Source organism: Exophiala xenobiotica, assembly GCF_000835505.1.
Source record: "Exophiala xenobiotica strain CBS 118157 unplaced genomic scaffold supercont1.2, whole genome shotgun sequence".
Lineage (NCBI taxonomy): Eukaryota > Fungi > Ascomycota > Eurotiomycetes > Chaetothyriales > Herpotrichiellaceae > Exophiala > Exophiala xenobiotica.
The window spans coordinates 2,906,674-2,932,806 of record NW_013562493.1 but is presented as its reverse complement, the minus strand read 5'-3'; the positions used below and the strand labels follow the sequence as shown (position 1 = coordinate 2,932,806).

The 26,133-nt window shown below is 38.9% G+C and overlaps 4 protein-coding genes across 4 annotated transcripts; 1 reads left to right on the top strand and 3 right to left on the bottom strand.

Annotated features, from left to right (window-relative positions):
• Positions 1-1,632: 1,632 nt before the first annotated feature.
• Positions 1,633-2,682, top strand: PV05_03287 (uncharacterized protein; the record flags this gene model as incomplete). The annotated part of the gene is made up of 2 exons (XM_013463920.1): positions 1,633-1,934; positions 1,989-2,682. The coding sequence occupies 2 exons, from the start codon at positions 1,633-1,635 to the stop codon at positions 2,422-2,424; spliced, it is 738 nt and encodes a 245-aa protein (XP_013319374.1). The 3' UTR covers positions 2,425-2,682.
• A 301-nt stretch (positions 2,683-2,983) lies between these two features.
• Positions 2,984-5,269, bottom strand: PV05_03286 (uncharacterized protein). The gene has a single exon (XM_013463919.1). It carries the CDS (start codon positions 4,597-4,599, stop codon positions 3,598-3,600), a length of 1,002 nt encoding a protein of 333 aa, XP_013319373.1. The 5' UTR covers positions 4,600-5,269; the 3' UTR covers positions 2,984-3,597.
• A 17,785-nt stretch (positions 5,270-23,054) lies between these two features.
• PV05_03285 (uncharacterized protein) lies at positions 23,055-24,218 on the bottom strand. The gene is made up of 2 exons (XM_013463918.1): positions 23,818-24,218; positions 23,055-23,788 (listed from the first exon to the last, which is right to left on the bottom strand). The coding sequence occupies exons 1-2, from the start codon at positions 24,113-24,115 to the stop codon at positions 23,145-23,147; spliced, it is 942 nt and encodes a 313-aa protein (XP_013319372.1). The 5' UTR covers positions 24,116-24,218; the 3' UTR covers positions 23,055-23,144.
• Positions 24,219-24,717: 499 nt separating this feature from the next.
• Positions 24,718-26,009, bottom strand: PV05_03284 (uncharacterized protein; the record flags this gene model as incomplete). Its single annotated transcript, XM_013463917.1, has 1 exon — positions 24,718-26,009. The coding sequence occupies one exon, from the start codon at positions 26,007-26,009 to the stop codon at positions 24,981-24,983; it is 1,029 nt and encodes a 342-aa protein (XP_013319371.1). The 3' UTR covers positions 24,718-24,980.
• Between the last annotated feature and the right edge of the window lie 124 nt (positions 26,010-26,133).

Sequence of the window (26,133 nt, the reverse complement as noted above, 5' to 3'; positions counted from 1 at the left end):
GGGTGGAATCAGTCTCTTAGGCTGAAAGAGCGCCCAGCGTGCAAACCAGTTCTAAATTCAGCCACACCATAGCCAGGTGTAGCCTGCTATTGCCTTGCCAGAGTCGCGGCTATCGATGGAGTCCATGTTTTCAGCATTCCTCTGTTCATCTCATGGGTGCCTCGCCAGTCCCGCGCCTGTATTTAAACATAACATTGGGCATCAGAGTTGACCAGTGCTGCCGGGATCCGCATCGAAGTTTAACAAGAGATCCTCGAACATTCTACCTTTGTTCATGGCTAAACGACATCCTACGTACAACCTCATCAAAAATGACGATGCTACCTCGAGTTTCTTTATGAACGAAGTTGCATTACTTGTGTTTGGCAGTGGAGGCAAACGGTACCACCTAACCGAGGCGCTAAATGGCTGTTTTGCAGTGTTTCTGATATCTCCCCGGGCCACGGTGTCCGCACATATTCCGCCACATCCGGGAGTCAACTTCGAGGATCCACAGGCAGGTGATAAGAATTTGATTGCCCAGAATGCAAGAATTTGCTGCCAAGTACAGGGCAAACGAAAAGTACTTCCGTGGTTACCAAGCTGCCTTGATATATGCAGTGTTCCACGGCAAAATCCAGCTGCCCGATAAGAAAGAATTTATCGCAAAATGCCTTCGAAAATTTTACGTTGATTTCCTACTTCAAGACTATGAAGTCAAGGATTTGCTCGGAATCATCTAGGAGAGCATGGTACGGCATTTGTGGATGGTAAAGCTCCCAAAGGTCCAGCTCTTTACCTCCAAGACAGATTGGTACTGAGGGTTTTCGCTTCATCGATCGAGAAAAGCCAGGTCCTGATTAAGCCGTCAGAGATCCGTCAGCCAAAACCGATCCCTCAACAAGCAAACCTTGGATTTCCAACAACAACTTCCACCTCACAAGGTATATATTCAAACCCAATATTTCCAAGGGCCAACCCTAGGCCGATTTCAACCGCTGCTGCCCCGTAAGAACTCATCATCTAAAGCCTGCCTTCTCACAATACACCATCTCCGGGCCTTCAACCAGCACTCATCAAGCCGCGACGGTGAGTAGGCAAGAAAATAGGTTGAGATATATAAAATCTAAGCTAGACATGGGAAGGGGCGCGAGGATTATTGAAATAAATGCCCAAAAAGTCTATTATCAAGAAAGAGGACTGGGAACGGAACCTTCTTCAGGGCAAGAAAGCCTGGGTGAGCAAAAGGTTCGGGATTTTCACTGATTTTGAAGGATAGGGCATAACCCGAATTCGAGGTTGGTTGTCGAGGTGATGGTTGAATGTGACGATGCCACGGTCAAACGAACGATATGATGGAGCGAGAACGAGCTCTCGAGTTTGCCGTGGAATTGGCTTTGGTGGAAAGAAGTTCAAATGTAACTTGCTATTCTGGCGCCTAGGCCTAATTGTTGAAGAAGGTTGAAGAGATCTCTGTTCAGTGCCTAAGGATCCAAGGGGAACCCCCAACCGTATAGCTCCTGGGTGGCTGTGATGACGTAAGTCAAATGGTCTCCCCACCAACCAAGATTTATACCAAAGGTCGCCTTTGCTTCTCCATCTTCTCCCCAGTAGACACGTCTTCTAAGTCTCCCACGGTCTCCTCATCTTAAGATGTCGTTTAGCGAAAGTTCCCTCGCAAACGCCAGTGCCGCCGGCGATCTAGAGGAAATGCAATCGCTTCTTAGTAACGCACATAACCTATCCGACCGAGACAAACATGAGGCTCTACGAATTGCGGTTGAGAACGACGATTTGACTGTTGTGGCTTGTCTGCTGGCCAACAACATCAAACCAACTACTTTCGACTTCGCCAGGGCCGTCGAACAGTGTTCATACCCCATCCTTGAGCTTCTACTGTCAAGTGGCTTCGACATAAATACACCTCTCCGAGAAGATTATCCTCCTCCTTCGGCGTAGGTTTCTCTCTCTCTCTCAACTCGAGTTACGATGGTTTCTAATCAACTTAGCCTTGCCTTGTTTGATCCGGAGCTGGTGCAATGGCTCGTTGCTCACGGTGCGAATCCTAATGCTCGCTACAAATTCGACATTACACCTCTATCTATGGCAGGCAAATCTGCTTCGAAAGAGGTAATCGAACTGCTATTCAAGCTTGGTGCTTCCACAGAATACGGACAGCCTCTTCATTGTGCTGTAGAGAAAGATCGTCCGGACGAGATCATCATGCTACTCCTCAAAAAAGGCGCTCCAATCAACGGAATCATGTACGAAGAACACGAATTCTCCTACCACCATTGGAAGGACTTTGGACTGGGAACACCATTGCACGAAGCAGCCAGGGTTGGAAACGAGAGACTAGTGCGATTGCTGCAGAAGTACGGCGCGAATCCCGGCATCAGAGATACGCTGGGCGAGTTACCGCAACTCAAGAACACAACAAGGTAGGGGGCGAGTAAACCGGAAACCGTGATCTATCCTTCAACAGCTTCGTGACAGACCAGAGGGTCGGCAATTTCAACAGCATGGACGAGTACATGAAGCGCCAGCTGAGGGTGCACCAACCTCAAGCTCCTGCCCGTTGGAGCGCAGGCCGCTCGTTCGCGAAAGTCTTCTCCCGCTGCTGGCTGTAGGAGGAAGAACAAAGAGCCTGAGCTGGTTGGGTGGAGTATGGAGACGCCTGCGACTCCCACCGAGCCTTTCAACGAAGACGGTGTCTCTGCCACCAGGCGCGAGATCGCGCTCGGCGGAGACGGTGCAGGCTGCACAGATGCTGGGCGTCGCGCCTCGAGCGTGACGAGCGACGGAGATGATGGCCACGATAGTCACGACGTAAATGGGTGACAGCTTGAGCCGCTGCCGGAGTTTTTGATTCCCACCTGGCCGGTCCAGATCCAGGGAAGCCTCTTCGGCGGAGAGATGATGGCTCGGAAGGTGAAGGGCCGGCTACCTCGATGACGATGATGCCTTAGCCGTCATCACCGCCTTGCCTGGGGACGTGGATAAGGGGAATCTGGCAACCCGCGAATGGCTCCAGCTGGCATGTATATATAGTTTGGTTACATGGAACGGTACTCAATGCCAATAATAATATCTTTGGATACCTCCTTCCATCTCCTCACTGACCACACGCTATTCTCACGCCAGCGACTTGGTTGGTGGTTGGCCGTCCTGTCCCCAAGATGACCGGCGCGTAGGGGAGTTCCCCAGACTCCGCCCCCGTCCCTCCCCCGGATGATCGTCGCCAGAGCACGACGGCGTGCTTTTTAAGTTTTTCGCTAAACCCCCACATAGTTTTGTCTTGGCGCTTACCCCAGGGCCGCGGCAGCCGCGACGGTCCGAACCAGATAGTCAGCTAGCTAGTTGATCGGGAAGGAAGCGCAGAATGACTGGGGAAGCGGGGGGTCGCCAGGTCACACAGCAGCAGGTCATAGCAGAACTTCGATTTCTTTCAAACACAGCCAGTCCCGACGGTTTGGAAAGGCGCGCGGACTTCTTCCGCGGAGGAGACCCCATGGCACGATGACGCGGATAAGAATCACGGACAATTCGACCAGAAAGCCATGAACGCCAGAAAGAGAAAATACAACACCAACAACAACAACCGCCAGTAGAACATTATCATGTGCCTGCACCCCTGCACCCCTGCACCCCTGCATCAATCCAACACCAATCCCCCCAAACCAAAGGGGGGGAAAACCACCCTCCATCTTGTCTGATATTCCACCCACGGTTCACCTTGCACAAGTTGGTCACGTGCTCCACGAGCTTCATGTTCTGCACGTCCTTGACGCTCAGCCAGACGGCATCGAGAACGACCAGGGACCTGGGCCTGGCCTTGTAGTCAACGGCCATGTCGAGGATGTTGTAGACGGGCGTCCGTGGCAGGTTGACACAGCCGATCCTGCACCGTCCCCTCGGCCCAGAAGCGCATCCAGCGGGGGTGCCGGCTGAGGAAGGGCGCAAGCAGGTGGCTGTCCTTGACGCTCTCGTGGCCGACCCAGATGTGGCCGTCGAAGGAGATCGCGACGTACAGCTTGTTCCTCGGTGCGATGAGCTCCTCGAAGTACAGCTCGCCCGGTCGCACCGAGTAGGGGTCCAAGTCCGCCGAGGACGGTTCATCGTGCGTGTATCGCGTTTGGTGTTGGCCGCCGAAGGCTGATGGTTTCTTGCAGCAGTAGCCGGCAAAGGATGTTCGTCGAGCGCGTCTCGGCTCTGGACTCGACCGTCGGAGGCATCGCTGTCGAAAGCATAGCCGACGAACATATGTCGGGTATGGTATTGTGAGGCGAAGGAATAGCTGCCGATGGAATCAACACCGTGGGCCCGTTGAGTCTGGCATTGGGAGCCGCAGGGGTAGCCGCCGCCGGAGGAGCGAATGCCGTGGCCCGTCGCCTGGGGGGTTTTTCGCCGTAGTGTTGTAGTCGATTGTCGCATTGGAGTCCTGAGACGCACTCGGGGCGGCGTTCCGGCTGGCCATGCGCGCGATTTCCATATTCTTGACATTGCGCATATAAGCCTTTGGACCATTTGAGGGCCGAGGCAAGGGATCAACTGGCTGATTGCAGCAAGATTCTCATCGTCATTGGGACTAACCATGGCGGCAAATATGTCAGCGAGCATCGCATGAGATCTCGTCGAGGAGTTGCAATGCTTGGGTCTGGCGATTGGCCTCTCCTTTCCGGACGACGTGGCGTTGTAGCGGGTTCTGGTGCTGGTTGACGAGGATACCGTGCGGTCACTGTGGGTGTCATTGTCGTCGTCTTCGTCTTCGTCTTCATCTTCCACGTGTGCGTTGTGAGTCCTGATAGACACCCCCTCGGCAGTTATGGCCCTTTTGTGCTCCTCTTCCCATACACACCGTGTCCCACAGGCGTCGCGAGCCGTCTTCCTCGAGCCGGTGTCTCTCGCGACTGTGGCGCGGGTTCGGCCATGCTGACTGACTTGGTGTCTGTGGCTGACATGAGAATCTTCGTGGCTTTGGCTGGCAAAAGAGTTTGGGTTCAGGAGGAGGAGGTAGAGGCGTGAGAAGAATAGAGAGTGCTGTGAGAGTCGAGAATAGGCCTCCAAAGGCAGCTGCAATAGCCTCTGGAGAGTGAACCTAAGCCTCTCCTTGTATGACACTCCCTGAGCAGCCCTTGTTCAGCTGAGCATTTCAGGAGACCCTCAGCCATGTCGCTTTATCAAGGCGGAGGTCGAAGATGGCGGAAGCTATACGAGGTGTGTAATATGATGGGCATTGGAAGAAGAAGGAAAGGGGTTTTGGTGGCTGCAATAGCGCTTTGATTGTTTGTATGGTGTCTCTGACAAGATAGAAAAGAAGAGCAAGACAAGAGAGCGCAGCGCAAGAGAAGAGGTGCGCCAACTGGGCTATTCCTATGTTGGCCTAGTGTATCATGTGACAAGGTGCAGTTGTGGTTGTAGCGGCGGAAGAGATTGATTAACTAACTAATCTAAGAGGGAAAGACTGGCCGCTATATGTAGTCACTCGTAACTGAGCGCAAGGAGGGGGAATACTAGGCTGAGCAAGTATCCCGACGCTAATATCATATCCTCCTCTACTTCCTTACGAGCATCTACGAGTTACGTATTCTTGTTGTTCTACTAAGCCGTAGGGCTCGTAACGCATTATATCTTCCCTTCTTTCCTTCTATTTTATTTCTCTCTCTTTTATAATATATAAAAAATATATTGTCTTCTCTATTATATTGTATTTTAGGAAGTAATAGTCTATTAAGGTCGAGAATAGCTCGTAACGATAGCGACGACGCTACGCGAGATATAGAAACCCTTAGACCCTAGTTTTTTTATAAGATTTAGAAGTTCTTATTTTAATTCTTTTATAGTTTCCTTAATTTATATTATTTATAATTAATAAATTTAATATACGATAGTAATCTAAATTATTATATATTTTTACGATTAAAAAAAAGTAGATATATTTCGTAAAAGAGATAGAAATAAGTAGTAATCCCTTAAGTTAGTCTCTAATATCTTATCGATTAGTTAAATATTATAAATATCTCTATATCCTATAGAGAGTATCCCTTTTAGCTCGATACACGTAGATTTATATAGATCCTACGAGGTTCGAACTCTATCGTCGTCGACCTTAGACCCTTTTTATATATCTCTATAACTATACTAGTATAGTTTATTAATTAGACTCGCTAAATTCTAATTAATAATTAACTATTGCGCTTATCCCTTTATATTATACTATAATTTTAAGAAGATATATTAATTTATAGTTATTATAGATCGTTTCGAGAGCTTTCGCTTTAAATCAATAAGATCTTTTCTTTAATCTTTAATTAATACTTTCGTAGTAATCTATAATAATTCGCGATAGTTAATAATAATATATAATATAATATATCGACTAACTTTATTATTATCGCGACCTTATATCGTTTAGATTAATTAGTTACTAATTATTCTAATACGTAATCTATTGTATTTCAACGTATCCTCGACTAAATTTAGTTTATAATTAATTATAAGTAAACTTCTTTCCTTTAGTTTAAAACCGTTTATTAACGCTCGTAATAGATCGTATCGATTATATTAAGGTATACTATATATAATCAATCGAAACTATTAACAATCCTAATAAGTTTTCTCTTTATTCCTTATATATTTATTAATAACTAATAGTAATAGACTATATCTAGTATAAAAATATATAGGATCTCTTCTTCTCTTATTGTTCGGTCGCTAATAAACTTAATAATAGTAAGTATTCTATATTTCTTCGTAACTATTTATAACTATATAAAATAGCTTATATATATTATTACTAAGGCTAGTGTATAGCTAACTACTCTCTTAACTAAAGTAAGTACTATCCGTTTCGCTTCGTTATATATATTAATATACTAAAATATTACGATACTATTAAGCTACGTAAATATATTAAGTAAGTTTTCGTTAGTTTTTATATTAATTCGTAACTAATAGTAATTATAGGAAAGAACGTAAAAATAAAGGTAAAGATAAATTATAAATATTTATAATTCGTATAAAATCTTTCGTAATTAATTGTAATAGTGCGTTAGCTAGCGTAATCGATAACTACTTCTTATCTATATTAATAATAGTCTAAAAAGATTTATAAAGATCTATAATCGCGCGTATTTATTTATTACTATAGAGTAATCTCTTTTTTTTTTAGAAAGAGTATATATTTATATAAAATACGATATAATAAGTAGTAATAAAATAATTATATAAGATTTCTATTTATAAGACACTATAAGGTTCGATAATAACTATAGTTTATATTTTTTTTACTCTCTATTCTTTAATCTTTTCTTTATAGATTAAGGTTATAGTTTATAACAAGTTATATCTTATTAGTATTAAGTAATATTTACTATTAATTTCTTTTACTATATTAAAATAAGTATCTATAAGGAACGCCTAATAAGAATAGATAAAGTACGATAATAAAGGGTTTCGTTAATTAGTATTAGATAATCCTGACCTTCGGTCTCTATAGGACTCTAAGTATAAAGAGAGTAAGCTCTCCTAATACGAGTCGTATACCTATATCTACCAAGTTAAATAGGTAGCCTAACGCTCAGTATTCTATTGAGTCTAAGTGCCAGGTCGTCTAGGACTCGCGTACGAAAGGCCGTTAACTTATCTAGAAGGCCTAGGTGTATTCCTAACATTATCCCCCTTCCCCCTAACTTCTCGTTCTCGAGAAGTTCGGGTAAGTTAACGAAGAACGTTAAGATTAAGATTAATACCTTCCTAGTTCCCGTTCCTAAATCGTAAGCGATCCGCTTACGAGATAGTAATAAGGGTTTTTCTACTACGCTTTTTATATATACGAAATTTTTATTCTAGGTAGATACGTTTCGTATATAAAGCGCTTAGCCTTATTGCTTTTACGTAAGGCTAGCATTATTCCTATATCGTATACGAAAAGGATACGGTATCTCGATAGCTTTATTCACCGCCCTATTGTATTACCGCATCGTTTCGCGTACGCGTCGCTACCTACTTATATCTAGTAATATTGTTGTACTGTTATTATTTCTACTCTCTTATTTTTTCTTTCCTTAGAATCAATAACAATAAACTATAAGTAGCTCTTCTTATCCGTTTCGCTTACGGAATTCTAGCGCTAATATTAATAGTATCTTACAACTCTTCTACCTAGTCCATCTACTAGCAATTAAAACTTACTCTTCCCGATTATCCTTTAAGAGTATATCGTACTTTCCGTATTCGTAATGTATACTAATATCTTTCTTAGTGGCCAACGTTTAAAATATACTCGAATAGACTACTACTAAAGCGCCTAATAGTAATCCTCCTTATCGTCCTCGCCGTAAGTATATACTTTTTATATAGTTCGCGTATAATACGTAGCTAATACGCTCGTAGCCTACTCTATTTCTTCTTAAACCCTACGTAAACGTAAGATAGTAGCCAAGCTCCCGTGCCATCGTTACTTCCGCTAGTTAACTACCAATAGTCATACGGCTAGTACACATTTCGTATATATTAAGCTAACTCCCAAGGACCGTAAATCTATTAACTACACTTATTATTAAAAAGGTAAACGTAGAGGCGACGACGGTTATATTCCAGTATACCTCCTTTCTATCTACGATTTATACACTAATCTATATAAATACCTAATCGCCTTATATTGGATATAACTTATCTTTAGAATATAAATACTACGTTAGCTAACGACACTACCGAGGATAACGAGCCAAATATAGTTTATAAGCGAGCCATCGAAGAGGCCGCTACGTACTTCGACCGTACCCTTACCCTTGCTAATACTAAGACCGCTCGTACTGTTCCTAGTGCCTCTCCTCGTGGTGGTCGTATTCGTCGCTTTAGTGGTTCGGCTATAGCTCGTAGTAGTAACGCTAGTTTAAGCTAGTTATTAAATTATCTTATTAAAGCTATACGTAGTGGCGTCAAGTTATATAATTATATCGTAAGTATACTTTCCGCTTACGTTGCGTATACTAATCGTATTTTTAGAATAGCCTTCCTACTTCTATCTAGGCGGAAAAAGCCTCTTCGAAGAAACAAAACTCCGATTAAATCTAAGTGAATCCCGCTAGGTAGCTAGTTAGGTACGAGGTAGGTACTTATCGCTTACGATATACTTACGACGTATAAGTATAAAGCTTAGTGTTATTTAGTGTTATAGGACCGATCGTACCGTACTTAAGTTTATCCTAGGGTACGCTTTCGTTAGTCGCTTACTACCCATCTACGATTCACTTTAACGGCCGTAAACAACCGAAGGATACGTACTTTTTATTTACTCTACTACGGTAGGATAGCTACGGCTCGCTTACAAGTTATAAGCGCAATAAAAACTTTTTTCTTTATACCTTTACTTACTCTTTCTATCGAAACTTCTTAATCGCTTCGCATACGTTTCGTAGATTAAAAGCTAGCTATCAAGAGTCGTAAACTTCACTAAAGCCTACCCATCAAACGTAGAACTTAGTACTCCCCCGAACCTTTCGCTTACTTAACACTTCTTCTACTTCCTACTCCTCTTCGCCTTTAATATCGATAGACATAGGCGATTCGACTCTATATCGCTAAGTCTATCTTTAAAGTAGCGATATATAAAAAGTTTAGTATAGTCGCCCATACTTTTCTAGCAATTCTAGTTTATACGTATTACGACTAATTCTTTCTACCATCGTAAAAGACCTAAGAAACTAGTTCGTAAGCTTCTTACTTACTCTTCGTATACAAATATTCTTAGCCATAAGTTAGACTCTATCGCTAATATTAAACTATATTATTATTCTCTTAGTATTATAATACTTAGCTATTTTTTCTATTTCTTCCGCTACAGTTACCTACGCTTCGCTAGCGACTTATAAAGAATCGACTAAATCCTTTACTCTTTCTTCCGCTAGATAGTTTATTTATCGATTCGTATCCGCTTCGCATACAATATTAATATATATTTACAAAGTAAAGCTATACACTCTTAAGAATAAAGACTACTTTATCGTCGTATTCTATTAAGAGTTTATCGTATACTCTACACTTATAAGTAACGGTGCCTAGTTTAATTGTTAATAATTAATATAACAATAGAGATAATATTTTAGTATTTAATTTATCCATTCTATCTATCTATCTATCTAAGGATAAAATACCGTAGAGAAAAGCCTATAAGTAGTAAAGTAAGAGTATAAAGTACCTTAATATAATAAGGTAAAGACTATTCCTCTATTACTTATAATACTTTTTAGGGCGCTAAATCTTATAACTATCTTTTCTAAAATTAACTAACTTATTTTAGGTACGTCTATCGTACTATTATACAATAATAAGACCACTATCTTCGAGTATTTATCTATAATTACTAAAATCAAATCGTATACTTTTCTATAGTGAAGTAATAGTGGTAACCCTACGATAAAGTTTATCGAGATATCTTATCAAGGCCCCTTAGGGATTGATAAGGGCTTAAGTCTTCCGTAGAGTCTATACCTTAGTACCTTTATATATTAATAGATATTATAAGAGTTAATATATTAATATATATCTCGTCTTATCTACAGCTATTAGTAATACCATATAATATTCTTAGCTATCCAGCGTTTACTAAAGTACCCGCCTTCCTAGGGATCATTATAATTTACCCAAAAGATTTCTTACCTCGTTATAGGATCTTACGGGATGTATACGAACCCATCGCGACGCACAACGTTATCGTCTCTGACACTCTAGGCCCCTTTATACGGACCCTATATAATTCGACCGCTTAGAGCCGTTACCCACTAAGCTTCCTTATATTACTTATCTAGTACTTAGAGTTCTCTTAACCAATCCGTAAGCGAAGACCTACGTTCCTATAGTATCTCCGCCTCGAACTTATTTAGTTAAGGTATCGCTATCGACTTAGCCTTTAACTAGGGTAATATAATAACATTATATACACTATTAATAGAGTTTCGACTCATTTAGACTTATACCTAAATTATCACTCCCACTATCACTTCTTCGCTATCTTATATATATTTCTCCTAAGGATCGTTATTCTTAGATATATATAGCTTAAGTAGCGTAGTCAAAATATTTTCTAACGATAGCTCTTTCTTTATTATATAATTAGGACGGCGAGATAACCTATCGACTAGATTATCTTTTCCTTGTCTTTATTAAATATAAAAATCGTATACGACTAGTATCTTTATCTATCGTATTTATCTTCGATTTAGAACCTTCGTAGTTATAAAGCTTTATAAAGCCTTATAATTAGTTAGGATAATTATACTTTCTATAAACACTTCGAGGTAGTATCTTTACTCCTTAAACACATATACGATTATAAGTATCTCGCTGTCTTCTATATAATAGTTTCTCTTAGCTAGCGTTAACTTTTACGAGAAGAATACTATAGGTTTTTATAGGGTACGACCCCCTTATATCTCGTAAGCTTAGGTCAATACCCCTTCGATAGCTTCTCCTAATACGTCCACTTTAACTCTTAACCCTTTTTTAGGATCGAAGTACGCGAGAATAGTATTAAGCGAAAAATAGGCTTTTAGTGTACGAAACGCCTTATTTACGCTATTAGTCCATTCGAATAGTCCAGTCTTTTTCCTAACCTTTATATCAATAAGAAGATCCGTAATAGGGGCCACTATATACAAGTATCGGTAGATAAACCCGCGGTAGAAATTAGCAAAACCTAGGAATACTTAGATATCTCTAAACGACTTAGGAACTAGCTATTCCTAAATAGCTTATACCTTACTAGGGTCTATCGAAACATTATCGACTTCTACGCGATACTCGAGAAAGTTGACTTCGCTTTAAAAAAACTTATATTTTAATAATTTTATATATAAACTATACTTCTCTAGTCTTTCTAAGATAAGTAGTATATATTTTTTATACTCTTCTTCGTCTTAACTAAAGATTAGTATATTATCTATATAAGCAATATAAATATAGTTAAGAAGGCCTCAAAGCGCCTTATTAATATATACTTAAAAGGACGTAGAAGTATTCGTAAGCCTAAAAGGCATTACTAAATACTCGAAGTACCCGTATCGTATACGAAACGTTGTTTTCTAGCGATCTTCTTACGCGACGCGAATCCTATAGTACATATCCCTTAGATCTATTTTTAAGAAAATCTTCGCGCTACTTAGACGATCCAATATCTTAGGGATAAGAGGTAAAGGGTACCAATTTTTTTTCGTTACCTTATTAAGACCGCGAAAGTCGGCGCAAAGTCGTAAACTACCATTATACTTTGGTACGAAGAGAATAGGGGCTCTAGTAAAGCTTTCGCTTAGCTAGATCTATCCTTTCCTTAACGTATTATTAAGATATTTACGTAATACTCGTAACTTATTTATATTAAGAGAGTAAATAGGGCCCTAAGGTACCCTTTCCCCCTTAAGGATAAGAATAATATACCTCGTTTTAGTATCTATACTAAACAAATCCTCGCTCGACTCTTTAAACACCTACTTATATTTACGAAATCTTAGGTTAAGCTTAACCTCCTCGAGATTTATAAGTATCTCGCCTCCAACTCCTAGAAGATCGTCCTTCACCAATCAAACTAAAATAACCCTAAGATTCTTTAACTCTATATCTACAAGAAGTTCTTTTAGGGGTACCCTTATTACTAGCGACTCGCCGTCTTCTTAGAAGCGCTATATACCCTTATTTTAATCGATATTTAAATTAGTTTCCTATAATTATAGATAGCCTAGAATCGCTCCATAAATTTAAATATCTATAGCGATATATTTAATCGTCTACTTCTTATATATATCTCGCTAATTAGTAATCGACATCTTAAGCCTATACCGCCTATAGACTCGAATACTTTAGCTATCAACAGTATAAACTAAGACTCCTAAATTAAAGGGGTCCACTTTTATTTCCGCTATTAATAGCTAAGAGATAAAGTTCGCTTACGCTCCGCTATCGAGAAGCGTATATACTAATCAAATCCCTATAGAGCCTTCGACCTCGATATCTAAGGTAAGAGACTTTTACGTACGTCTTTCGCTTTCGAATAGCTTACTTACGTCTAACTCTAGCGCTACTACAGCACTCAATAAACTAGCGGTCAATTTTTTAACTTACCCTTCTCCTTTCCCTTTCCCTTTCTCGTACTTCTAATAGATATTCTATCTATAAAGAGTTTAGGTTTATTAGGATTAGAAAAAGAATAATAATCTCTACCCTTATAATTTTTTTTACTATAATTTTAATAATCCCTATTAAATATAGAATACTTAACTCTCTTCTTTATAAACTTAGTCTTCTTCGAAGGGACAAGGAAGAAGAACTTAATTTTTTCTTACGATCTAAATATAAGTCGCCTATACGACAAAGTACTTAATAAAGACTTTAATTTATTTTGCTTTGGAGTTACCCTTAATATAACGCTCGATTACTTTTCGTATACGACTATTATCTTTAGTCGTACCATAGTAGTAAGGACTTAAGTCTTAGAAGTAATAGTCCTTAAATCTTATCTAATAGCGCGGCGTAACGTAAACGATAAAGTATAGAAAAGCGCCTAACCCTTACGCTCATCTTCAATAAGAGGGCCAACGTTATCCTTAAGTAATTCGATACGATAAACTAAGTCTCGCACCGACTTATCTCCTTACTTAAGTATTGTAAGCATCTCTAGTACTTCGCCCTTATATACATCAGTATCTTTAATTGTATTTTTACACTAAGTGAGATATAGTGCCCACGTCAACGATATAGGCTCTAGTAACTTTCGATCTCTTCTCTAATTATTAAGTATACAATCCGCAAGATAGTTAGCCGCGATATATATACAATATACCTAATCGGGCTTAATGTCTTAAGGAATTGCCTCGAAGATATTTTACTAACTACCATTATAACTCTATAAATCTTTTATCGAAGCCCCGCTAAATATCTTAGACTTCAAGATTTTTAATATTCGCTATAACTCCTCGCGATCTTAAGTATAAGGAGAGTCGCTACACTATCGCTTATAAGTCGAAAGCGTTATATCTAAAATCGAGAAAAACTATTTTAGTTGGTTACTAGCCTTCTCTTCTTTTAGATATTCTATATTTAATTATACCCGTATAATTTTCACCTACGCTACGAGGTTATCTCGCTTAACGAGGAGACGACGTAGCTATTCTCTATAAGTGCTTATATCTTTCTTCTCGTTCTCGGACCGTAGCGAAGTCGTAGCCCCTCCAGGCTCGATCTCCTTAAAGGTATCCTCGTTCGAAATCTCTAGTTCAATTGTAGAACAAGTAGGGTCTAAGGAACCCAAGGGACCCACCTCGGTAAGTATCAGTTATAGAGCTAAACTCTCGGTGACTCTAGTTTGTAGAACTATTATACGGGTAGCCGATAAGTATTATCCACTCTAACCAATTCTAAATTAATATTTAGAGAATATAAGGAACATCTAATAAGAATAGACAAAGTACGATAATAAAGGGTTTCGTTAATCAGTATTAAATAATCCTAACCTTCGGTCTCTATAGGACTCTAAGTATAAGGAGAGTAAGCTCTTCTGATGCGAGTCGTATACCTATATCTACCGAGTTAGATAGGTGGCCTAACGCTCGGCATTCCATCGAGTCTAAGTGCCGGGTCGCCTAGGACTCGCGTACGGAAGGCCGTTGACTTATCTAGAAGGCCTAGGTATATTCCTAACAGTATCGCTCTTTTAATATCTTTTATACTATTAATTATAATAGTAGATTTTAGATTAAAAGAGTCTATAACTAAAGAATTATAATAATTAGATTTAATATTCTTTACTAAGACTTTAGAAGAAGATTTAGATATTAGTTCTTTTTCTTTTAATATAGTCTTATTTTTTTAATCCTAGTTAATTTTAATTATATCTAACTATAAGAGCTAAAATTATAAGGTTAAAATCTTTTATTTATCTTAATCTTTCTTCTCTATTTAATTTAAATATACTCTTAGACGTTTATCTAGATTAAAAGAAATAATAGCTAACTCGTCGTAAGAAAAAGTATTGTTTTATTTCTTTTTAAAGAGTTTAGTTACTTCTAGACTAGTAGTATTAATTTAAATAACTTATTTATATAATCTTCTTTAGATTTTCGAAGAATTCTAGAGCGTTTTAACTTAATTCCCTTATAATCTAGCTAGAATAAGTCTCTAACTATTAATTAATATTTTAAGTTTATTATCTTTTGGATTAGCTAGATAATAAGTTTCTAATAATATAGTCTTTACTACTTAATATAGATCGAACTAGTATCCTTCGAATTTATTGTATTCTTTAGCTTTAATTAAAATCTATTAATTAATAGAAAGAGAACTCTCTTTAACGAGTTCCTTTCGAACTTTATTAGCTACGATAGCGCGATTAATTAAGTATCGATTCGCTTATATATAAGTATATTATAGTATCTTAATTCTTTATAAAGTTATCTTCTAATCTTTCGAGATATTTAATTATCAAGGATTATTATCGTTAATAAAAAGTTTTAGTTAATAGTTAAATAAGAGATAATATAAGGATTTCTTAATTATTATATAGATTTTAATCTATATAGTAAATAAGGTTTAAGGTAGATATTAATTCTATAGAATAGTAGATTAGTTCGTAAGAAGATATATTAACGTTATCTCTAGGAATTCGTTAAAGTTCTCGATTTTTTTGTTTATTTATAGATAATATAGTATTGTTACGCGATATTTTATCTTTAATAGCGAGATATAATAGATTATTATCTCTCTTATTAAATTTTATTTATTATCTAAAAGAATCTTATATAGTACTTTATAAATTATTATAATATAATTATAGAGAAATTTTATAATTATTTTAGCTTTAATATTAAATATAGCGAGAGCTACTAGTTATTTAGTAAAATATTCGATCACTATAATAATTTAATAGTTATCTATAAATATTTTTAATAAAATATTAATTAGATTAATCGTCTATCTATTAAAGATTTATAGTATTTCTTTATTAAGGGTTTATAATTATTCTCTCTTTTACTTTAAATAACTATATTAAAAAATCTAATATTATAGATAACTATATATAAAGATATATATATTTTCTTAAAGAGAGAACTATTATCTTTATCCCTAGATAATATTAAGAATACTAAAGTATCTAAGATATCTATATTCGATATATATTTATTTAAGAAAGTTCGTATAAAAAGATATTAAAATATAAGGACTTTAGATATTATTCTTAATATAATAGAGTATATTATCCTTAATAGTAAATAAGAATTAATCTTTATATAGTTTTAAGCGAATATATATAGATAACTATTATCCTTTCTAAAGTAATTTAATTATTGCTTTAATTTATTTATTTTTTTTAAGGCTATATAATATAGTAAATTAAGTTATAAGGTTCCACGATCTTTATTTTATAAAATTAAAATATTAATTAATAGTATTCGAAGTAACTATTAAAGAATCTTTTTAATAATAAATCTTTAAGTTATATTTAAAGAAATTAATAATTTAACGAGCGAATTATTTTATAGAGTTTCGTATTATTTAGAGATATTTTAAACTTTTATAATCTATAAAGATTATAATTAAATAATTGTTTTTAATATAAATACACTATATATTTAAGATATATTTAATCGTAAATAGTTTTTTTTTATAAATAAAATAATTAATTTCTATAAATATAAGCTTTTATTCTTTATAAGCAATAAAATAAAGTCGTTTTAAGTTATAATTCTCTTAAAGTAAGACTTTACTAATAGTTTATTTACTAGTATTTATCTTAATAAAAAATAATTATATTATATTTAGTTATATTAAGATAAAGGTATTTATAAGGGCTTATTTTAAGGATTAAAAAGTATTTTTTATCGTAGTATTTTATTTAATTTTTCGAAATTTATATTTTCTTTCTTTAATATTCGCTTTCTATAAAAGTAGAAATAATAGAATATAAGTATATATAAAACTCTATATATATCTATAATAGTATAAAGCTAAACTAAAAAATTATTGAAGTTTATATATATTAGTTAGAATTAGTTATTAAAGAATAATATCGATCTTTATCGTAAAAGATTAAATCTATTCATTTTTAATTATATAACTATAGAATTTAAGTTCTTTTATAAGAAATTAATACTTTAAGAGTTTAATATATAAGGAATATATTTCGAGTATCTCGAAAATATTCGTAAGATATTATAAATATTTAAGAAAATCATTAAAGTAGATAAATATATTATTAAGATATATAATTACGAATTTTATAATATATTTCTATAGAATACGATTTATTAACGCCTAAAATATAGCTAATATATTATAGAGCCTAAATAATATAGCGTAGTATTCGAACTTTCCTTCTCGCGTATTAAACGTAGTCTTCTTACAATTATTAGGATATATCTAAATTTAATAGTATCTTTATATAAGATTTAGTTTCAATAGAAATTTAGTATTCCCAATAAAATTAAGATATTTTTAAATTTAAGGTAAAGAATAACTATTTTTAATTATAATAGTATTTAACGCTCGATAATTAATATATATTCTTTACTTATCTTTTAGTTTTTTAATAAATAGGATAGAGAATCTCTATAGAGACGTAGATTTATAAATAATACTCTATTATAATATTTATATAATTTATCGACTTTACTTCGCAATATATATTAAAGAGAGAAAATATATATTAATATTAATTAGCGCAAAATTATTTATAAAGATATAGTAATTATTTTAATATATAGAGGAAAGAATAATAGGAAGTTCTTTCTTAAAGATCTCCTTAAATTATTTTAAAAAAGTATATAATAATTTATTTTAGTTTATAATCGCTAGCTAAACTAGCTCCCTAGGAGTAGTAGAAAGATCTTAACGAGGATACGATTCTTTAATATACCCTAGAAAGAGACTAGTTATCTTCTTTCTAAGAGCCTTAAAAGTCGTATAAAGGCTTAATAGCTAAATAGTATCTATATTAATACAAATTAAGTTAAATAGATTTACGTTAATAGAAGAAAGTATATAGAGTATTCTAGATTTATTATAAACCTAAATTCTTATTTATTACTAATCGATTTTAGGATTAGCGATTTATAATTATTCGAAACTAAAAATTAAATTATACCCTAGAATTTTAAGTATATAAATCGTTAGATCTATAAAATACTAATAGATATAGAGCGTAAAGCGAGCTTTTTCTAAATTAGCGATATATATACTATTAGCGACTTAAACCTAATATAGTAAAGGGTTAGTTTCGATCTTTATCTATAGCTTACGAACAATATTAGTCGAAAAGTATTACTCTATAACCTCTAAGTTAACTAGGACTTATATAGATATAAAAGTTTAAGTTATACTTATAATACTTTATAATTAATAGATAGCGATATTCTATAAATATATCTTAAGGGTATAGACTTATTTTATTTTATATAATTAATCGAATTAATTAGAATTCTTTTAATTTTACTATTAGATTATTAATTTAGTTATCTATAATACTCCTCTATTTATCTATAATTCTCTTTAATTATTATAAAGTCTTATAATAGTATATAACTTTTCGAAACTCTTTAGTTTTCCTTTATTTTTCTACTATAGTTAAAACTTTCTAATCTCTTTACTTTACTAGGATTATCGTACACTAAAACCTTCTTAGCCTTAATAGAATAGACCCTTATAAGTAATTAATATTGATTTTATATAACTACGAAATTAATAATTAATAAAGCTATATTTAAAGTAAGTAGTATTCCTTTAATACTAGTCTTATTATTCTTTTATATCTTTACTAGATATCGCGATAGTATACGCTATAGTAAAATATACTAACTTTTATATATTATCTTAACGAGATATTCTAGAGAGAGTAAAGATATAATTTATTCTACGTTATCCTACTCTTTTATAGATATATACTTTAATAGTCTTAATTTATTATTATCGATTAGTATATTTAATATATTTAAATAAGACTAAATTATTCTATTTAGAGTATTCTACTATTTCTATTTAAATAGTATTATTAAGGCTAATACGAAAATACTTCTTAATCTTTAATATAGTCTTTTCCGACTAAATACAAGTTATAAGGTAAATTAGATCTTAAGTATATTCTATAGTAGAGCGATCGCCTTAAATATATATATATTATTAGTTATATAATTAGGATTATTTATTATTATTCTTAAAGATCTCGCGTAACTAAATAAGATAGTTAATAATAGTAAATATAGAACCGTAAGTTAATATATATATTTAATATATATATTCTATAAGATAAGTAGATATTATTTTTACTTTTTTATATTTACTTATCTAGTATCCTCGTTAATTATAAAAGTTAATTTAGTTCGTAATATCTCGTATATAGTTATCGAGTTAACTATTATTATAGTCGCTATTATACGCGCGTAGTTTATATATCTTTAACTCTTACGAAATAAAAGTATTATCTATAACGCTATAACATTATTCGCTAATATACGTATATATTTATAATATTTCGCTAAGTTATCTAATAATAATACTATTAAACTAGATAAAGAGCGAAATATTATATAATACACTAAGAGAATTAGTATTAATAGATATAAGGTTCTTATCCTAGCTACTAGGGTCGCTACTACTATTATTATTAGTATAGCTAATCTCTAGAGAAGAAGAAAGATCTATTCTACAATAGAAGAGTCTAGAAGAAAAAAGAGTTAAAGTATATTCGTCCGTAATAATAGAGATCTAGTAAACCCCCTTTTATTTCGTCTTCTTCTTTCTTCTCTAATATCTTTATTAGTTAAAAAGTTTTCTTTTCTATAAGACTTTAGTTTCTTCGCGCTATTATATTTAATTACTATATATTTTAAGGGTTTTAGAGTCTTAAAGTCTACCTTATCGATACTTTTTCTTCTCTTTTTAGAAACTAGATATATATAATTATAGTATAATATAAGTAGTTTCGTTACTACTCTATTAATCTCTTTAGTAAAAATCCCTTATATTAAAGTATTAAAATTAAGGTCGCTATCGTTATTAAAGTTATTGTTAAAGGCTGTCGTCAATATAGAGGATAATAAAGGATCGAAGTAGTTAGAATCGTTGCGGGTATATAAGACCCGCTAACTACCCTTACAAGAGAATACAGCTGCTTTTATAAGTAGGTTCGTTACTATTACCTATGGTTGTAGCGGCGGAAGAGATTGATTAACTAACTAATCTAAGAGGGAAAGACTGGCCGCTATATGTAGTCACTCGTAACTAAGCGTAAGGAGGGGGAATACTAGGCTGGGCAAGTATCCCGACGCTAATATCACACAGTAAGCCTCCACGACCACAGGGTGGCAGGCGCCACTATCGGTCAAGTATATCTGTCGTCAATGTGTTGATGGTCATCGAGAAGCATAACTTGACTGACTGCTACCATCGCAAATCCTAGCCATATCAACAGGAGTAACCTATGCATCACCCTTCAACCGATATCGTCCTGTTATCTCGAAATCCATCGTGTACGAAATCGTCATCCCCACAAACCTTGCCATCTACCTCATCATGGAATTTGAGTGCGACCAATACTCGACTGGAAGTAATAAGAGGGATGTTCAGCATAAAGGTACTGGAAAATTGGCCATCCACAACACTATTTTCCGTGGCTGGCTGTCCCTACTTGCATTGAAAACCACGGCAAGATTCTACACATCGATGGGCTCCTGTGTTCCAATCACAAGAAATAAGATAGTCAAGACCGGTCCATACGTTCACCTCATTGAAGGGGCAACTATCGAATTTATCGCCCAGAATACATCTATCCCAGTGCCTAGGGTATACTGCTCTTTTGTACATCGGAACCGCGCTTATATTGTCATGAGAAGGATTCGAGGCAATGACATACCAACAGCATGGCAGAAATTGTCCGAACAGTCTCGCCAGAGAGTTTTTGATCAATTGAGGAGCATTATACAAGAGATGCGCTTGCTAAAGCCGCCGCCGGGGACGGGAATTGAGAGCTGCGTTGGCGGATCATTGCGCGACTCTCGAAATCCTCGCTCTAATCCCCGTTTTGGTCCTTTCAAAACGATTCAAGAGTTCCACATTTGGCTTAGAGAGGGCTTTCAACCATCCCAAATCGAAGGCCGAGAAAACGACTCAGACTGGCAGGACGTTCGAGATATGGCAGCCGCTCAGGACAAGTCATGGCCACCACCAGTTTTACACATGCTGATTTGAATCCATTTAATATTCTAATCAGTGGAGATCGAGTTGTCGGCCTAGTTGACTGGGAATTATCCGGATGGTATCCAAATTATTGGGAGTATACCTCCGTATGGCTCGGTAGTGCAACGAGAATAGAATGGCGGAATACTATTGATAGGCTGCTTGAACCGTTTCCCGACGAGCTGAAGATGGAGGCTATCCGTCAAAAATGGTGGGGAGAATTCTAAATGAGTACAATATGTTCACTGTACTATATGTAAATTTAATTGCAGATCCAAGTCCCTCACCTCAGTCAAAGCTTGCTTTCATGAAATCTCTAAGCCACCACCTCTTTATTCTCTAATAAGTCCCAGGTCGGCTTCGGTCTCAGTAGTAGCGCAGAATTGTCAAAGCGCCCCTGGGTGGTTTTCTCTCTAACGTAACGCCTTGCTATCTCTTCAATGCGCTGCCAATCGAGCACTGAAGTTCCCAGGGCCTGGCCATCTCTTGCGAGAGCTGCTAGGGCGTCAGCGCACCAGCTGCGGCATCTCCACCCCGGATCATTCTGAACCACAGGGACACTTCGAAGCGTTTGGAGAAGACGTCGTAAGTTTGTAATTTTCCCAATCACAACGCGGACGAGGAGGGTGTTAGTGTATTGAACGTTTTGTATTTCGACCTCTTCGTATTTCCACAGGCTGCTTGGCCCATTTGGACTGGGGTTCAGCTGATTCTTAACATGGCAACGTCGGCCTGGGACTTAAGCAGCCTTTTCCACCTTAGGTCCAATTAGGAATGCCCAATGATATCTACAAATAGTGAGCTTAACGTTGGGGCTTGGAAGGATGTGAGGGAATGGAGCTTTTACTTTCATTCCTCGTTGTTTACAACACCTCTAGGGTAGAGTGCGATATAAAGGCGATCCTTATCTCCTGGCATCTTGTAATTTTGGCGAAATAAGTTCAGAACAGTACAAGCAGGAGCTGAAAGAGCTTCTTACAGCTCAGGAGGTGATCGATAAACTGTCCCCTTCTGGAGAGGCAGACCATGAACGAGGCAGCCAACACAAGCAAAGCAAGGAGCAAAGGGGGCAAATAGGCCTGAGGTCCATAAGTATTCTTAATTATCACTCGCTTCCACATGTCTGACATTCGGATTTCTCTTTGAGCTTGTGACCAAAGACTGAAAGGGACAAAGATCCATTGCCAATTGAGCGACTACAGCGGGCTTGCTATAGGCACCGTTGACCCCATTGAGAACGTGCTCGATATCTGGGCTTTCAATGTAACCCTATGTTCGTTTAGTTGTGCCCTACTCATGCCCAGCGAAAGACCCTAAGTACACCCCCATCCATTCCACACATCCTCCATTCCATACCTCTATCTACCATCCTCACACTATCTTCATGGCCACTATTACTGAGCTGTTGAGCAAAGGCTACTGTATATGTAGAGGATCGGGTCAAAACATTAGCTGAATCGTCTTGTACCAGTGACAAATCACATAAATTGGACATCCTAGCTGCAAGGCTTGGAGACGCAGCTGTTGCAATCCGAAAGAAAGCGGGATGATTGAGACCTACGAGCGAGGAGCTGGCTGGTCAGTGGCTTCTCAATTTCAGCATCGATGCGGTTGTCGAGGGCGGCATGTATCTCATTCAAGACGATTTTGTCAGCTTCGCCCCAAGTGTTATTATTCCCCGATCTTATAATCGTTTTACAGATAGTAAGTACAAGATTGGGGGTGGATTCTGAGTTAAGCAACTCCAAGCCTCGACAGGGGCTTTTGAGTAGGGTGAGTGAGATCACAAGCGGAGTCAGGGCGCTAGACAGAACACACAGTCTACCCCCCCCCCCCCCCCCCCCCAACTCACCAACAAGGCGAGACATTGGGTGATCTCTGCTTTGCAAGTATGCTGCTGCCTTGTGCTCGATCGGTAGATGGGCTCAAACGCACGGTTCCAGGGCTGCTCAGGCTTTTGGGTTTGTCTGACGCGTACTCCGGCGAGGGTTCCGACGAAGATGAGGCGTGGCCGGCGCTGCGCCTGGACTTGCAATTCTTACGCCGTCGCTCCGTTTGGCGCTCTTCGGTTGTGCCTCGAGGGGTTCCTCATCCCGTTGCTTCCTCTTCTTGCTCTTTGCTGAATTGCTTTGTAGGGCCATCTCGGTCTCCATCAGACGTGCTTCCTTAAGGACCCAATCCACTCGATGCCTTTGGTAGAAGGCGCCTCTGCACGCCTGCCTGTATGCTCTCGTCTCTCGAATGAAGCTGTCAATCGACTTTTGACTCGCGTCCAGGTCAGCTCGAGCTGCCGCCAACTCCTTGGCCATGTCGACACCTTTTCCACCCAGAGGACGCTGTCGAGGTTTCAGAGCACCAAAAGCAGCCGAACTGCTCGCAGCGTTGTTTCCATTCGGCTGCTTTACCCTGAGCAGCCTCCTCGTGGATTGGTAGAATGCCGGTTCCAGAGATTCTGCAGCGGCAGTCAACCTTTCTAAACACCTCAGTTCGAAGCTGAGATACTCGAGCCAGTTGGTCCACGCAGTCTGCTTCTGTGGATCCTTCCTCAGCTGCAGTGGTTTGGTGAAGTGGTGGGGCGCGAGACGTATCTTGACTGCGTTACTGTAGGCGAAAACGTTTGACCCTCAGGTGGTCGTCGGGATGCTGGCATGAATTGCCATAGCCGCCGGATGGTCTCGTTGAACGAAGGGGCGGATACCATCGCCTTGAAACCTATCGCGTCATATCTGCGCCTGCTTGCGTCGAGGAACGCGGAGAATCCCGCCTCGCTGTCACCCAGTCCTCGGCTGTCCCATTGCGATTTGCAAAAGTCCCACCACTGCATGAACTGCCGCGTGAAGACCGTCTGAAGATCTGCAGCTCCGTCTTCCGAGTCTGGATCGTTGGTGAGCCACGACAGAACCGCTTCGTATCCGGCCATTGGCGCCGCGCGGATGTCAGACAGCTCTTGGATCGAGCACACTGGACGGCCGCCAGCTTTGATGAGTGCCTGGCGACTTGCTACTTCAAGGTCTTGGGCGGCGTCGAACGCCGGAACGCTCGCGATCGATTCAGACGGGGATTGTGAGGGCTCGACGTCCGGAGAGCCGTCTTGTCTGCTGGCCACCTTCTGCAGGCGCGCATGAAGGTCGTCGGCTGAGAACGGTAGCAGCTCTGCTGCGTTGCTGGCCAGGAAACGCTTGTTAGCTTTGTGACAGGTCCATGCACTGGCTATCGCGAGCACACTGACCAAAGTATCCGCCCCAAGTCGTCTCGCTGGCTCTTCGAAAGCGATTTCACACCAACAAGACTCGAATCGTCCAATACCCCGCCACGTTCACGTCTCTTCAACCAGTCAACGACTTGTTGTTCAGTGTACGCCACGAGGTCCGTGTAAGTCAGAGCAGGAGATTGGGCTTGCGATCCAGCGACCGACACTTTGAGACATTGGGATTGCGTGTACGGAGGACGGCCAGCATTGTGGGTGAGTCGGGCAGGAAGATGGGCGGCGGGGGAGGGAAATGAGACGTTGGGAGGTTTGGGGAGCGTGTCAGGTATTTATTATCATTTATGTAGGTATCATTTGCCTTTGTGGCTGACGCTCCTTGCCTTCCCCCGGATCCCGGTGCGGGCCTCCAGTGGCGTCCCTGTGGCTGCATCATCATCGGCTGTGGCGCCGTGGGCCAAGCCTCCAAGGGTCCAACCCTCACAGCGTCACATCTTACACCTCAACACTACCTGGGTATATAACACCTCGACGCACATCGGTCTTGAAGCGCTGCTGTACACCTATTCTGGGCCTTCACCTACCAGATGCTCACTACTACCAGTGTTCGGCTTCTCCTGTACAGGCCCATGTCCAGAGCGCCTATCGCTTGGGCTGTACCTACACATCCACCAACCCTGCTCCGTTTCTGATCCACCGGCCCTTTGCTGATGGCACACTTTTGATCTGCCGAGGGCGGATAATTGCAAGACTGGGGGAGCGATAACAGCAAGTTTCCCTCTGGCCAGCTTCTCTTGCGCATCGATCGACTTCCCCTGGAGGCCACGCCGGCATCTTGCCCCCCATCTCCCTGGACTTCGTCGCCGCCAGGGAGGGAGCCAGCGACCGAGGAGGCCTCGGCCTCTTCTTCGTGCGGGCCCTCCTCCTCGGCCTGGGCGGCCTCAACAGTGCCGAGTACTGTAGCTTGGCTGCTGCAGTTGCTGCTTGCGAAGGTTCCTCGTTCAGGGCCTCCAGAGTTCCACAGCAAGCCATTCACGATGCTTCCTTGCGACATCGCCTCAGTGGTTTCCAGAACCTGGCTCACCCGAGTTTCAGGGACCGGAACTCCTAGCCACCCCCATTCTTCTTCGGCATCAGTCGCCTCGACGCCCTCGCTGTCCTCGTTGGAATCCTCAGATTCCACAACGGACTGGTCGCCGTCAGTCGAAGGTTTTGGCGTAGCTGAGCCTTCGTCATCCGACTCGTGGGCCATGCTTTGCAAGAGCTTCGCCGCCTCGGTGTTGACATAATCTGCCGACGACCTCTCGTCCGGATCTTCAAACAGCATGTTGTCGAGGACGAGGTAGAGAAGCTCACTGCCTTGGTTAACGTAGTTGTTGTTGACATGTTTCTGTAAGGCATATACCCAGGCCACAGCGTTTTTCTCCCACTCTTCCTCGAACACCGGGAGCCCACACTCCTGCGAAGCGACGACAACACCGAGAGACAAGATGTCAACGGCCACGCTATACGTATCCTCGGCAGCGCCAACCGGATCAGCGACCTTGGAGTAAATCTCTGGAGCTGCCCATAACAGTACACCGCCTGCAAAATCACATTTCCTTGGCATTGAATCACGTGATTCGGATTAGACCGGGCGGTGATGGCCGCCCAGAACAGCGCACCCAGCAAGGCCAGCTCCCAGGACCCAAGGAACCGTGTAGCATTTGCGTCGAATGCCATACAAAGGTGGT